Source organism: Sorex araneus, chromosome 3 (genome assembly GCF_027595985.1).
Source record: "Sorex araneus isolate mSorAra2 chromosome 3, mSorAra2.pri, whole genome shotgun sequence".
In the NCBI taxonomy this organism is placed as follows: domain Eukaryota; kingdom Metazoa; phylum Chordata; class Mammalia; order Eulipotyphla; family Soricidae; genus Sorex; species Sorex araneus.
The window spans coordinates 188,881,193-188,896,783 of record NC_073304.1 but is presented as its reverse complement, the minus strand read 5'-3'; the positions used below and the strand labels follow the sequence as shown (position 1 = coordinate 188,896,783).

General features: G+C 39.3%; 1 protein-coding gene across 4 annotated transcripts in view; it reads left to right on the top strand.

Annotated features, from left to right (window-relative positions):
• Positions 1 to 15,591, top strand: part of KIAA0753 (KIAA0753 ortholog) — a 92,895-nt gene that overhangs the window by 63,486 nt on the left and 13,818 nt on the right. For 3 of the 4 annotated variants that reach the window (XM_055134032.1, XM_055134031.1, XM_055134033.1), the window contains 3 exons: positions 7,482 to 7,628; positions 9,288 to 9,369; positions 14,774 to 14,891. In XM_055134032.1, the coding sequence (XP_054990007.1) occupies positions 7,482 to 7,628; positions 9,288 to 9,369; positions 14,774 to 14,891 (347 nt within the window). Of the gene's footprint in view, positions 1 to 7,481; positions 7,634 to 9,287; positions 9,370 to 14,773; positions 14,892 to 15,591 lie in introns of all 4 variants that reach the window. The other variant, XR_008629397.1, reaches the window with a different exon arrangement.

Sequence of the window (15,591 nt, the reverse complement as noted above, 5' to 3'; positions counted from 1 at the left end):
TTTCTTCTATATACCTTATGGATTCTGGTCTGATGTTGAGGTCTTTAAACCATTTTGATATGACTTTCGTGCATGATGTTAGGTAGAGGTCAGAGCTCATTTTTTTTACATGCTACTGTCCAGTTTTACCAGCACCATTTGTTAAAGAGGCTTTCCTTGCTTCACTTTATATTTCTTGCTCCCTTATCAAAGATCAGTTGATTTGAGGGTGTGTGTAAGTTTATTCAACCCTATTCCTTTGGTCTTCCGATCTGTGTTTGTTCCAATACCATGCTGTTTCAATTGTTACTGCTTTGTATACAATTTGAGGTTGGGGAAGGTGATGCCTCCCATCTTTTTTTCCCTAAGAATTGCTTTAGCTATTTGTGGGGGTTTATTGTTCCACATGAATTTCAGGAGTGTTTGATTAATTTCGTTGAGGAATAAGAATATCATGGGTATCCTTATACGTAAAAAACTAAGGCTCGCTGAAGGGCATGTGCACTCGCGGGCTCTCTAGGCGGCTCTGTCTCACTGCCCGTGTTCAGTGCTCTGGAACCGCTGTGTATGGGCTGGATTGGGACGGCCGTTGGCCAAGGACAGGCGAAGGAAGAACGAGGACCAAGATGGTTGCTGATTAGTTACCATTTATTCAATCTTCCATCTTTCTCATCTCCTGCACTCCTAGCTCTGTCCTCTCTCTGGATCTACTGCAGCCTTCTGGCTCCCCAACCCACTCTTATAGCCTAGCTAAATCCCCCCAGCATGAGGGGGTTGGGCCATACACATAGGTGTGGTCACAATCAATAGGGTAAGGTTCCTTTCCCTCAGGGGTTGATTCTCCTAGGACTCATTCTCTTTCAGCAGGAGGATCCACCCAAGGGCAGAGTCCCATGAGTATTTTTCTCCTCTCCTCAATCAGTAAACATATAAGAATTCATAATATTAATCATTTTGTATGGACACAATAAGAAATGCAGTAAAGCTTATAGAATTGCTCTCCTGGGGCCATCTTGATCTCAGACTACATTGCTCAGGCTGGATCAGTCTTTCCTATCCCTAGCAGGGTCCTAGTCTCGTCATTACTTTTGGATCATGACAGCATTCGTCTATGATCAAGCTCTTAACTTATAGTTAAGAATTAGGCACTTTGGCCAGGCCCATCTCGATGCCAGGGTAGCACATAACTCACCGCTTGCCCTGGATCTGTCCCATCCCTCGTTGGGACCCTGCTTTTGGGGTGCTAGGAACTGAAGGCAACGGAGGCTTAAGTGGAGAAAGCAGATGCCCGGGAATGAATAATATTTGAGGCCAATTAAATCCCAAGTTACAAAGGCATAATATTGTCTTCTTGTGTCTACAAAAAGGACATAGCTTTGAATAAACTATGCAAAGGACTCAAGGAGAAGAGAAAAACAATATATACAAGTCAATAGAACATTTAAGAAAGAAGCTATATGTATAAATAAACACAGAGGAATGGGAGCACTGTGGTGGGAGTAACCCAATAAACCTAAACTACCAGAGGCTATGTTATCCTACACTTATAGGGTACCCATGAACTGGAGCGATAGCACAGCGGGTAGGGTGTTCGCCTTGCATATGGCCAACGCAGGTTCGATTCCTCTGTCCCTCTTGGAAAGCCTGGCAAGCTACCAAGAGGATCCTGCCCACACAGCAAAGCCTGGCAAGCTACCCATGGAGTATTTGATATGCCAGAAATAATAACAACAAGTCTCACAATGGAGACGTTACTGGTGCCCGCTTGAGCAAATTGATGAACAACGGGACCACAGTGTGCTACAGTGTGGCACATATTATAGGGTTAATATGTGTATGTTAATATAATATATAATATAATATATAGTATTTATAATATAATATCTAGTATATAATATATTGGGTTTTTTTTTTTTTTGCTTTTTTTTTGGGTCACACCCAGCGATGCTCAGGGGTTACTCCTGGTTCTGCACTCAGGAATTACTCCTGACAGTGCTTGGGGGACCATATGGGATGTCGGGGATTGAACCCGGGTCGGCCGCGTGCAAGGCAAACGCCCTACCCGCTGTGCTATCGCTCCGGCCCCTATTGTATATTATATTAACATAATATATATAATACATATAACAAATATATTTGTACTTGTAGAGTACAAATTAAGTACTCTCCTTGAGTCCTTTGCATAGTTTATTCAAAGCTATGTCCTTTTTATATAAACACAAGAAGACAATATTATGCCTTTGTAACTTGGGATTTAATAGGCCTCAATTAAATTAAGTCTCCAACTACCATTTGCACTCAGATGTTAAACCATCCTTGCATCCCCAGAATAATTTCCACTTGGTCATGAGTATAATCCTTTTGCTGAGTCATTGGATTCTGTCACTGTCATCCCTTTGCTCATCAATTTGTTCGAGCGGGCACCAGTAACGTCTCTCCTTGAGAGACTTATTGTTACTGTTTTTGGCATATCAAATACGCATGGGTAGCTTGCCAGGCTCTGCCGCGCGGGCTCAATACTCTCAGTAGCTTGCTGGGCTCTTCGAGACAGGCGGATTTTGTTGAAGATCTTTGCATCCATGTATGAGAGATAACAGCCTGTAATTTTTTTTTTTTTGCAGTGTATCAGGGTGACATGTGCTTCATAGAAACTGTGCAGTAGTGTTTCTGTTTCTTAAGTTTCCTCGAAGAGCTAGAAAAGGACTGGCAATAGGTCCTCTTTAAATGTTTGGAAGAATTGACTAGTGAAACCATCTGGACCTTGACTTTTGTTTTTGAGAAGACTTTTGATTACTGTTTCTATTTCCTTGATAGTGATAAGTCTGTTCAGGTATTCCAGGTCTTCTTGGTTCAGTTTGGGAGGAATCCAAGAATTTATCCATTTCTTCTAGGTTCTCTTGTTTCATGGCATAAGAACTTTCAAAGTAATCGCTGATGATCTTTTGAATTTCTTTGATTTCTGTTGTGATGTCCACCATTTCATTTCTGATTCGGTTTATTAGGGTTGTCTCTCTTTCTTTGTGAGTCTTGCTAATGGTATATCAATCTTGTTTAATTTTTCAAAGAACCAGCTCTTGGTTTCCTTGATCTTTTGGATTTTTTTGGGGGGAATGCAGCTTGTTGATATCTGCTCTTAAGGTTTTTTTTTTTTTTCTTTTTGGGTTACACCTGGCGATGCTCAGGGGTTACTCCTGGCTTTGCACTCAGGAATTACTCCTGGCCATGCTCGGGGGACCATATGGGATGCTGGGAATCGAACCCGGGTTGGCAGCGTGCAAGGCAAACACCCTACCCACTGTGCTATTGTTCCAGCCCCCTGCTCTTAAGTTTTATTCTCTCCTTCTTCCTGGTTTTCAGCTACTTTTGCTGATCCTTTTCTAAGATCTTAAGCTCTGAAGTCAGTTTATTTATGTGGTCCCTTCTAACTTCCTGAGAAATGTTTTGCAAAGGTATAAATTTTTGCCTTAACACTGCTTTAACTGTGTCCCACAAGTTCTGGTAGCTTTTGTCTTCATTCTCATTTGTTTCCAAGAATCTTTTGTTTTCTTCCTTGATTTCCTCTCTGATCCACTGGTAGTTCAACATTGAGGTGTTTAATTTCCAGGTGTTTGATTTGATTCTCCATTTTTATGTGTTTTGAACTTCTATCTTCAGTGCATCGTGGTCTGAAAAGGTAGTTGATAGAATTTCTGTCTTCCTGATTCAATTGAGGTATGTTTTGTGGCTCAGCATGTGGTCTGTCTTGGAAAATGTTCCATCTGCACTGGAAAAACTATGTGTATTCAGCTTTTGGGGATGAAAAGCCCTGTATTCTTCTGTTAGCCCTCTCTCTTCCATTTATTCCTTCAGAGGTAGTACTTCCTTGCTGAATTTTAGTCTTGTTGATCTATCAAGAGGTGGTAAGGCAGTGTTGAAGTCTCCAGCTACCATTGTGTTGCTATCAATGTCTTCCTTGAAGTTTATTAGCAGTTATTTTAAGTATTTTGCTGGCCCCTCATCGGGGTTTATGTTTAGGAGTGTGATTTCTTATGTACATATCCCTTGATTATTAAAAAATGGCCTTCGCTGTTCCTTCTAATCTTTTTCAGCCTGAAATCTATGTTGTCAGATACTAGTATGGCCTCCCCGGCTTTATTGAGGGAGTTGTTTGCTTGAAAGATTATTTTCCGTCCTTTGACTTTGAATCTCTGTTTGCTCTGACTGTTGAAATGTGTTTCTTGTAGGCAGCAGAATGTTGGATTCAGTTTTTTAATCCACTTTGCCCCTCTGTGTCTCTTAACTGGTGCATTTAAACCATTGACATTCAGAGAGATTATTGTCATGGGGTTTTGTGCCGTCTTTCTGTAGAGGCCTGTTGTGCTTGTGGGGTTTTTCGTGCCTTACAGTAGCCCCTTTAGTCCTTCTTTTAAATTTGATTTGGAGTCTAGGAAGTTCCTGAGCTCTTGTTTATCCATGAAATAGTGTATCATTTCTCGAGTTTGAGTGGGAGTTTAGCTGGGTAAAGGATTCTTGGTGAGGTGTTCATTTCATTGAGTTTTTTTACTGTATCCCACCATTGTCTTCGAGCTTAGTTTCCTCAGATAAGTCTGCTATAAATCTAAAGGATGCTCCTTTGTATGTGATTTTCTTTGACCTTACTGCTTGCAGTATTGTGTCTCTATCTGTGGTATTCATCATTCTGATTATGATATGCCTTGGAGTCTTTTTATTAGGGTCTCTTAACTGGTACCCCTTGGGATTCTTGGATCTAGATGCCTGCATTCTCCAGCTCTGGGAGCTTCTCAGCAATGATATCTTTAACTGTTACTACATCGTTGGAGTTGCCTCTCTGTCCTTCTGGTACTCTGATCATTCTTACGTTGATCCTCTTGAATTTATCCCTAGGTCTCTTATTTGCCCTGGAGCTATTTGGGTCTTTTTTTCATTATATGTTGTTGCCTGTATGCTTTTTGCAGCTCATCTTCAAGCTCACTGATTCTGTTTTCGGCTGATGTCATAATATTGTTGAGGGCACCCACTGAGTTTTTAATTTCATCTACCAAATTCTTTATTAGTAAGAATTCTTTTTGTAGCTTTCTTATTTCTGCTCTCAATTTTTTCTGTATTTTATTGGCTGTCCGTTACACTGTTTCTTTCATAGCCTTCTTTAATTTACTAAATGTCTGTTCCGCTGTTTCTTTGAGCTCATTGAACACCCTCAACATTTCATCTCTGAATTCTTTATCGGAGATATTGTATTTGTGAGTATTCTCTGTTGAGGTTTCTGGGCTCTTTTCTTCATCACCCCTCATGGTGGGGATCTGCACTGTTTCTTCATGTTGCTGTAGTAGTGTGGAGGTGGATCCCTTCATTTCACTATCAATGTCCACCTCTTGCTGTAAGGGAGGATTCTGGATGAGCTCAGTCGATGGTGTTCTCCTTTTTCCCATTCAAGAATACTAACTTCCTCTTTTGGTGCTCCTCTGTGACTAATGTGGGGGTCCCTAGTGCAGCTTCAGGGAACGTGTTCTTTTACAGTAGGCTTTTTCAGATTCTTGTGTTCACCATTATTTTGGCAAGTTTTGGGAGTATTTTGATTGGAATTAGCTAGTGGACTATTGGTCTTAAATGAGTTTGGAATAGCCAGGCCATCCTTGTAAGAATAAGGTAATGGAGGTTGAAATTTGATTCCAGAACATTATGAAAGGGGAAAATTATTGCAGCTGCATGAGTGGCCACTGCCCTGGAGGCCACATCCCCCACCACCACTGTACCTGTGGGGGAGGGCCACATTGGTTCTCGTGCAGAATTAAAGTTCTACTTCTGGCACACTTCTGAAACTGCAGGTGTCCCCTCTGGCCTACATGCTCATTTAGAAACCTTAGCCAAGGAGAGTTTCCAGTTCCCTGTGGCTGCTTGCTTGGCAAGCTGCCCCCTGTAATCTGCTTTCTTTATAAGATCTATAGTGATATATCGGCATATTGAGAATTTTTTTTTCTTTTCTTTTTGGGTCACACCCAGCAATGCACAGGGGTCACTCCTGGCTCATGCACTCAGGAATCACCCCTGGCGGTGCTCAGGGGACCACATGGGATGCTGGGATTTGAACCCGGGTCTGCCGTGTGCAAGGCAAACGCCCTACCCTCTGTGCTATCGCTCCAGCCCCTGAGAATTTTTTAATAGTGCTTAGTATCCATGATGTCCCATCCTTGACAGATGAAAAATGTTACTCTACAAATAACATGTACATTTATTATTATTGATTTAGTTGTTTTTAGAATTTTGTCATTTTATTGTATTGGTTATTCAATTGATTATCTTTTAAAGTTTGGAGGTTTTCTTCATATTTTATTGGTCACTTTCTTCCTTAGTGTTGAAAGGCTTTTTCCTAAAAACACTGTAACTATTCATTGAATGTATTACTTTATACAAGCCAATGTGCTGTGTGTTCCAACATTCAAGTGCTTGTGCTCCTTATAACTCTGAAAAATAAAAGATTTTTTTCCTGTGGAAAATGGGCACTGGTGGAGGGATAGGCACTCAGCCATTGTATGACTGAAACACAAGCACGAAAGTTTGTAAGTCTGTAGTCTGTAACTACCTCACGGTGATTCACTAATAAAAATTTCAAAAAAAAAAAAAAGATTTTTTCCCATTTTAAACAAAAAAAAAAGAAAAAAGAAAGAAAGGATTACAGAAAAGTGGCCCAGAGAGGTTAACTTTCCCACAGTTGGCTGTCCTATCTGTGGGTTGTCCCAGAATTTGATCCCAGAAATGTCTTATTCCGGAGCCTGGTATCATTTCTGTAGGTAGTGCTAGATTTCCCTTAGCCTCATTCCCTCCTTCTTGCAAGAAATTACTTGAGGGGTGTGTGTGTGGAGGAGGGGAATGCAAAAGAAAAGTTTTTTCCAGAGAAGATCATAGACATATATTAGAATCAGAAGAATGTAAGTTTTTTTGCAAACTCTGGGTCTGGTGTTTGCCTTGTACACAGCTGAGCTGGATTTGATATCATACCTGAACATCACTGAATGTGGAACCAAAAAGCAAAAAAAAAAAAAAAAAAAAAGTTTCAAAACAAATGATCATTAACTTATATGTCATGAGCAGGATTTTTTTTTTTCCTTTGAGAAGCAAGCTAGGTTTTTTTATTGAATGAAATTTACTTTAAAAGAGGTGAGGATAGAAAGAGAGGAAATATGTGTTCAAGAGAGAAAGCTAGCTTCTCCAGAGTAGAAAAATGCAAGCAAAGAGATAGAAACTAGCAAGAAAAATACATGTCCATGGGAGAACAGAGGCTTGAAGAGTGAGCCAGTGAGCAGGCATTTTTATACTGAGCCAAAAGAAAGTAGCTGTCTCTTCTGGAGTCCGTGGCATGTAAAATACAAGGAAGATACTTGCTTTATCAACTGGCAAAACAGGTGATAGTGATAAATTACATGCACGATGGTGATATTAAATGACTATAGCAAAAATTGTAGTACTAGACTATACCTGAATTTGAATTTAATAATGTTTTTCAGTTGGATGGTTTTTCAGAAGAAACTGCTCCTGAGCCCTCAGCTGTGATTCACTCTGAGATCTTGGAGTCTGAAGCCTTAGCCACCTTGGAGGACAGCAAGGACAACCCATTTCTGGAGACCATGATTCTCCGAATGGAGGAAATGGAAGTAAGGTCTGGGACTGCCTCGGGGACTGACCCTAGCTGCTTCTGTAGCTTAGTCCTCAGAATCACATGCTCCTGGTTTCAAATCCCAAGTAACTGCCAGTTTAGTAAGAGCTCTTTCACCCTAATAAGTAATGTGTTTTTTGAGCAACAAAATGGAGTTCAAAGTATCAGCAGTATCTTGATGCCAACATTACTGAGGAAATGATCATTATTACTACCCTTAGTCTCAGGTTATTGGTTGTTGATTTGAAAAGTTGGTCCCTCAAATAGGACCATAAACTTCTTCATCCATTTTGTAAATGCTTTTTAATGGTCCTGCTTCCTACTAGCATGGAATCCTGCAAAATAAAATAATTTTCCCCTTCTTAATTCTCATGGTACTACTTTAGAATGCTTTATCTTATTTTATTTATTTTATTTTATTTTATTTTTGAGGGGGTAGGTAGGTAGGGGGCTACACCCTGCAGTGCTTCTGGAGTGGGGACCACATGCAGTACCGCAGTGCTGGGAATTGAACAAGAACTGGTCACTTGCAAAGCAAGTGTCTTAATACCTCTACTACCGTTTTGACCCTTAAAATGCTTTTCTTGGGGCTGGGGCAATAGCACAGTGGGTAAGGCGTTTGCCTTGCATGCTGCCCACCTGGGTTCAATTCCCAGCATCCCATATGGTCCCCCGAACACCGCCAGGAGTTATTCCTGAGTGCATGAGCCAGGAGTAACCCCTGTGCAATCCCAGGTGTGACCCAAAAAGAAAAAAAAAATGCTTTTCTCATTTTCCCAGCCCCTCTTCTGAATTGTTCACAGGAAATTGTGGCACATAAAGGGACTAAGTGATATGACAAAGGTCATAAAACATTTCTGCCAAGGCTAAGATAAGAATCTAAGTATGCTGACTATCAATTTGTCATAGTTTTTCGTTAATAGGGTTCAAGGTGGAGAGGATACTGGGAGCCACTCCTGGAAATGCTTTGTGTAGCTGTGCAGACCTGATGATGTTGTGTTTTGGTTCAGCATTTCTTGGGCCCCACTAGGGCCATACTCTAGTATGTGATGGCGGGCATGAAACTAAGATCTTTACACATGCAAGGCATTTACTCTTAACTTGAACCATATCTTATACACCCATTTTATTTTTAATTCCATCATGATTAAATTTAATTTTGTCTTTGTTGCTAAGTAGAAACATTATAGGGAAGACAATTTTTTGTTGTTTGTTTAAAAGAGATGTGTTGTTTATCTTGATCGTAGAGCTGATACTCCCATCTTGGAAATAATATCTGAAGAGCCAGCAATAGTAGCTTCTAGCAATGTGTGGCGTATTTAAATGTAACTAATTAAGTTTAAACATACTACTCACATTTCAAGTAGTCCATAGTTTGCAACTACTGTATTGGACATGGCAAATGTAGAACATATCATCACAGCACATAGTTGGAGTTGGCAGGGCAGGTCTAGATCAGATTAGATTAATTAGACTGATGGTTTCATTTTATTTTAGACCTCATGAGCTAATCATTTCCTAGCCTGCCAGAGCCTGTCTCTGACAGTGTGTCTGTGTCAAATGTGTCTGATAATTTATTATTTCCTTAACAATTCTCATATATTATGAAACTTAATATTTTTTCTCATGAATTAAACTTATTTTTTTATTTTTAAAGAAATACCAGGAGACAGTTCGTCAAAGATATAATAAAATTGTATATGCTGATCCTCATCTTTGGATGCAGGAAGTAAAGAATGGTGAGTTTTTCACTCTTTTATTTTGTTCAACATTCTAAAAATTTTCAAATATACAGAAAAGTTGAAAACACTGTATAGCTGGCGCTTCTGGATTCTATAATTAACTTATGGATTCTGTAATTAACCTGTTGGTATTAGTTCATTATATATTTTATTTTTAAACAGATTTCAAAGTTATCAACAACTAGAGTTTAATACATATTTATAGTTTTTTTTTGGGGGGGAGCCACACCCTGCAGTGTTTAGGGATAACTTCTGGCTTTGCACTCAAGAATCATTCCAGGCAGTCTCATAGAGTCATATTGGATGTCACAGATCGAATCCAGGTCACCTGCGTGCCAGGCAAGCACCTTACCCACTCTTCTGTTTCTATTTCTCTGACCCCTAGCTTTTTTAGATTTTAAATATGTTTTACATTTATGACGTTTTTATGTTTTCTTTTTGAGATGAAATTTGCATATCTTACTAATTATCAGGGAGATGCAAATCAAAACAACAATAAGGGAACATCTCACACTACCGAGACTGGCACACATCAAAAAGAACAAGAACAACCAGTGGATACAGGGAGAAAGGGACTCTCATTCACTGCTGGCAGGAATGTGTACTGGTCCAATCTTTTTGGATAACAATATGGGCATTCCTAAAAATCTAGGAATTGAGCTTCCATTTGACTAAGCAACTCCACTTCTTAAAATATACCCCAAGAGCCCAAAAACAAAGTGGAGAAAAGGCATTTCAGAACTGTCTGTATCACTGTCATCCTGTTGCTCATGATTTGCTCAAGCGGGCACCAGTAATGTCTCCATTGTGAGACTTGTTGTTACTGTTTTTGACATTTCGAATACACCACGGGTAGCTTCTCAGGCTCTCCAAGAGGGGCGGAGGAATCGAACCCAGGTCGGTTGTGTGCAAGGCAAACACCCTACCCGCTGTGCTGTTGCTCCAGCCCAATAAAAAATTAAAACTAAAAAATAATTAAAAGAAAAGACATTAAGAAATAAACTTGCATGTAACAGTATGCTTAAGTCTTACCTGTCATTTGAGGGGTTTTGGTTTTCCTATTATGGGTCTCATTCCCCTGACCCTGAAAGAGCTTCCAATGCAGCATCATTGGAAAGGACGAGTAAAGAGAGGCTTCTAAAATCTCAGGGCTAGGACGAAGGGAGACGTTACTGAGACTGCTCTAGAAATTCGACGATCAGTGGGATGATGATGATGATGTTTGTCAAATTCTATCAAAATATACTATCACCTCAGAAAGCTTTCTTCCTACTCAGTACCCCACTACTCAGGAAACCACTATGAGTTTTCCGCACAATCAGTTAGTTTTGCATGTTCTAAACTTTAATATAAAGACAGTTGTTGTAGGACCCAAATTTCTTTGGTTATAGTTTAATAGAAATAAAGTATAACAGGATCCAGGAGAGATCCAGGCTGTGTTCATTGCTTGAAAGCTCAAGGGAGCTTTGATCCACTGGGTGGGTCAAGGATTTCGGAACAAATGCCAGGGCAAGTTTTCAGTGCCAGACAGATGAGATAGGCCTGATGTCTAAGCTTGCAGGGGGGAAAGATACATGAAGTTGGATGTGCAGGCACAGTGGATGGAAAAATTTTTTTGTGGGGGGGACCCTTGTCTTTTGAGGTTCTCCACTTTGGTTGGGATTTTTAGTAGTAAATTGAGGGGGAAAAGCCAGGTGGCAGGCATTGAGGTCTGTCTTGGCATAAACTGGTCCTGTCCAGTTTCTTCTGTCAAGTGAAAAACACCCTCCTGCATTCCTATGAGATAGTTTGCTCCAGAAAACATAGCCTTTCCTTTTGTCTTTTTTGAGATGATAAGGAAAGCACTGGGCTTTGTGGTTGCATCAGGCTGGCATTTAGTCTTTGGGTCAGAGTATTCTTAGATTTATCTGTTTTGTTTTATATGTTGCCACTGTCACAATTTTAAGTTTGTAACAAGTTAAAACACAGATTTCATTACTTTAAACAAGGTTTCTTACAGTTCTGGAAGTAGGAAATCTGAAGTCTTACAATGCTAAAATTAATGTGACTCCTGTTTCCTCAGCTGCTTGCATCCTTGGTTTATGGCCATGCTTCTCCAGATTCCACTTCTGTTGTCACATTGCATCCTTCTGTTCTGTGGGGAAGTCTCCCTCTCTTACCTATTAGAAAGACATGCTGATTACATATAGGCCCAGCCTGATAACCAGGATACTGTCCACATCTCTATACATAACTCCAAATCCCTCTTGCTACAGAAGAGAACATTTAGAAGAGTTCAAATGTAGACATCTTCAGGGGCCATTATTCAGCTTTTTACACTTGTATTGGTAGTTAGTTCCTTTTATTGCTGAGTATCTAATTTATTTGCCCATAGAGAGCCATGTAGATACATTTTGTAATTTTTAATTTGGAACTATTAGAAATAAATATCTGAATAAATTCATTTGTGGTCTGTATGTGTACATAATTTTATTTCCCTTGGATAAACACCTAGGAGTGGAAATTTGCTAGGCTATGGTTAGGTGTATATATATATATATATATATATATAACATTGTAAAACACTACCAAACCTTTTTCAAGTGACTCTTCCTCTTTATGTTCCTGTCTATTTGATATCCTTGTCAACATTTGATGTTATCATTCTTTTTTATTATTGCTCTTCTGGTGGGTATTGGTACCAGAATTGTTAGACCGGAGTCAGCTGTGTACAATGCAAGCACCTATCTGCTATACTATCTTTCCAGCTCTAGTATACTTTAAAAGGATGAATTTTATAGTATGTGACATGTCTTAACAAAAGTGCCATTAAAAAATATATATGTATGGATATATTTGACAAAGAACTTATACTCACAATGCATATAAAAATCCTATTACTCAAAAATAAAGGGACAGCCTAATTTTTAAAAAATACAAAAAATTAGCAAATTATCAGGGAGAGAAATTTACAGATGACCGATAATCACTTGGAAATGTTCTAAACACTGTATTTCACCAAGGGAATAAAATTAAAACAAAAGGTTTCCAATAAGTTGCATTTTCCTTTGGAAGCTTTTTCATCATAATTTTTATGTGTAATCAATGATCTACCCTGAATAAAAGTTTGCTGTGTTTTGAGGTAGCCATTGAGGTTCATGCCTGCACCTACCATGGGCACCTATTTGTCAAAAAGAACTTTCATTTTTCTCCTTCCCTTTAAAAATTCATACGTTTGCATTTTGGCTGCAGTTAACTATGCTGCTATCGCAGTAGTGTTATTTAAATTCTATTTGACTCATGCTTATCAGTTACTTACTACCTTACTCAATGAAAGGTGGCTAAATGTGGTTAAACATATCCTCTAAGGAATTGAAATACTGAGCATTAAGAGACGTAAAGGAAATTGTAGCTATAGGAGGGCACATATAATTTTTTAATATAAAAAATAGGTTTGGGGGGCTGGAGTGATAGCACAGCGGGTAGGGTGTTTGCCTTGCACGCGGCCAACCTGGGTTCAATTCCCAGCATCCCATATGGTCCCTTGAGCACCTCCAGTAGTAATTCCTGAGTGCATGAGCCAGAAGTAACCCCTGTGCATCGCTGGGTGTGGCCCTCCCAAAAAAATAGGTTTTCGTTTTGAAAAAAAATACACTTCATTTTAAATTTTCAAAGGCAAATCATCTAAATGCAGTACTATTATGTTTCCTTGCCTACTTTCTGTTATTTTTTTTTTATTTAAAAAAAATTTTTTTTTTTTACTTTCTGTTATTTTTTTTTTTTTTTTGCTTTTTGGGTCACACCCAGCAATGCTCAGGGGTTACTCCTGGTTCTGCACTCAGGAATTACTCCTGGCAGTGCTCAGGGGACCATATGGGATGCCGGGGATTGAACCCGGGTCGGCCGCGTGCAAGGCAAACGCCCTACCCGCTGTGCTATCGCTCCGGCCCCCACTTTCTGTTATTTTTAAGCACTCTATTCTTCGCTCATGTTATCTTTTTCCTAATCTTACTGCAGCTCCCATTTCCTTCTCGCAAACAAGTTCTTCTTTAAGGCTCAGCTAATGTTATCCTGTGGTTGGTAATATATTTCAGTGGTCCTGTACTAGAATTTTCCTCACCTGTATGTCCTAATGAGCTTGCTTATAAATCCCAGAACTTCTGACCTGCTGTATGTTAGAGTCATTTGGGACAGAATCCTGTCTCTCCCAATAAAGCCACAGATTCTTTAAGGTCAGGATTTGTTGTATTCAGTTGTCTCTACATTGTACCTGGCATGGACCTGATACCTGGAGAAATCTTAGTCATTGCTTAGTGAAGCAGTGGACAATTTAGCTCTTTTTTTTTTAAATGAAGGTAGGGGGAAGAAAATCTTGAAGGGCAATTGTCTCACTGATGGTTTGGCTATTGTCCCACAAAGTTAAGTTGCATCATACAGAAGAATGTCTAACCAAGGACTCAGTGTTCTCCTTTTTCAAGGATAATTTAAATTATTAGTCATTGTGACTCTGCATAGACACTTGGTATGCATGTAAAGGAAGCTCTCTAGAATGCCAAGAACAAAATCAGTTTTGAAACTTAAATTCCAGAGTCATGAAATCATAGTAAGAACCTAGAAATTCTGATTGTTCACTTGCATCCAAATGTAATGTAGGTTTTGAATTGTTTAGTGACTAATACATATCTCTTATCCTTTTTCTAAAATAAATTGAAAATAGATTATAGTTTCAATAATATGTTTACAAAAACTAGCTTATGTAATATTTCTACTTAAAGTAATGTTTTGACTATCATCGTGAAAATTTTTCTAACAGTGCCAAGGGACAAATTATATCAGCTAAATAAGTGATCAAGTGTGAGTGGATTTTCTTCTTTAGTAATCAGACTGTTTAAAGGTTGAAAAATAGGGACTGGAGCTATAGTACAGTGGGTAGGGTATTTACCTTGCACTCGGCCAACCTGGGTTTGATTCCCAGCATCCCACATGGTTCCCTTGAGCACCACCAGGAGTAATTCCTGTGTGCGAAAGTCAGGAGTAACCCCTGTGCATCGCTGGATGTGACCCAAAAAGAAAAAAAAAATAGGTTAAAAAATAAATTTAATTGTTTGAGAGTCCTGGAACAGGTGCCTGAATCCTAGTGAAATCCACATAACCTGGGACTCTGTCCATATCTCTCCTAAGACTTTTCCTCAGAGCTAGCATAGGCCCAAAATGAATTTATTGTTTCTTAAACTGGATTCCTCATTAGTTTCCTTGTGTCATTTCAATTCACCTTTCACTTAAATAAAGTTTTTCCTGTTGCATGGGTTGCTAAATCTGTTGTGCTTATGAGACATGCGTTGTAATTCCTTGTAGGTTCTTATTCCAGGTGTGTATAGCACCTTTTCCTTGGATGTAGTCATTTTGTGTTCTCCTTTTCTAGATCGAAAGATCCCAGTAAGTGAAATGCCTCTACTACCTCAGCCTATCCAGATCACAAAGAGAGCAGCTCAGAAAGACAGGGATGTGAACATCATGTTAAAAAGGCCCTGCAGTGGCAAGTGAGTAGTAATGAGACTGTCTGACTTCATTGTAGTTGGTTTTCTTTGACACTGTTAAATTTTGAATTCTTTGAACTCCCATAAGACAGAATCACTTCAAAATGGCTTAGTAAAGTTATGCATTTGTGGGATAGATACTGAGTATGTTGCACATAAAGAGCCTTTTGGGATTTAAGAACATTTTGATTGTTCTGAGTGTTGAAGACATCACCTGGGAAGTTTGGGTGTATTGTTAGTTACTGCTTTAATATTTGTTTTAAAGATTTGCTTAAAAACTTTTGTCCACAATGCCCAAGAAGGGGGGGGGGGGGCAGAGAGTAGAAAGCCTCTGCCATAGAGGCGGAGTTGGGGGTAGGGGATGATGGGAGGGAACCTGGGGACACTGGTGCTGGGAAGTGTACACTGCTGGAGAGTTGGTTATTTGGATACTGTATGACTCAAATTCAATCAGGAACAGCATTGTAAGGGTCTATCTCACAGTGATTCAATAAAAAAGTTTAAAAACAAAACAAACAAAAAGAACCTCCTGTCCATGGGACAAGCAGCAGCAAAAGCAGCTGCATAACACATCCTAAGACACTCCCTACCCATTCTCATAATTACCATACCACATTTGATGTGGTTCAGATAGTAGGCAACAAATCATAGAGGGAAATTTTATATATATACATATATATACACATATATATGCGCATATATG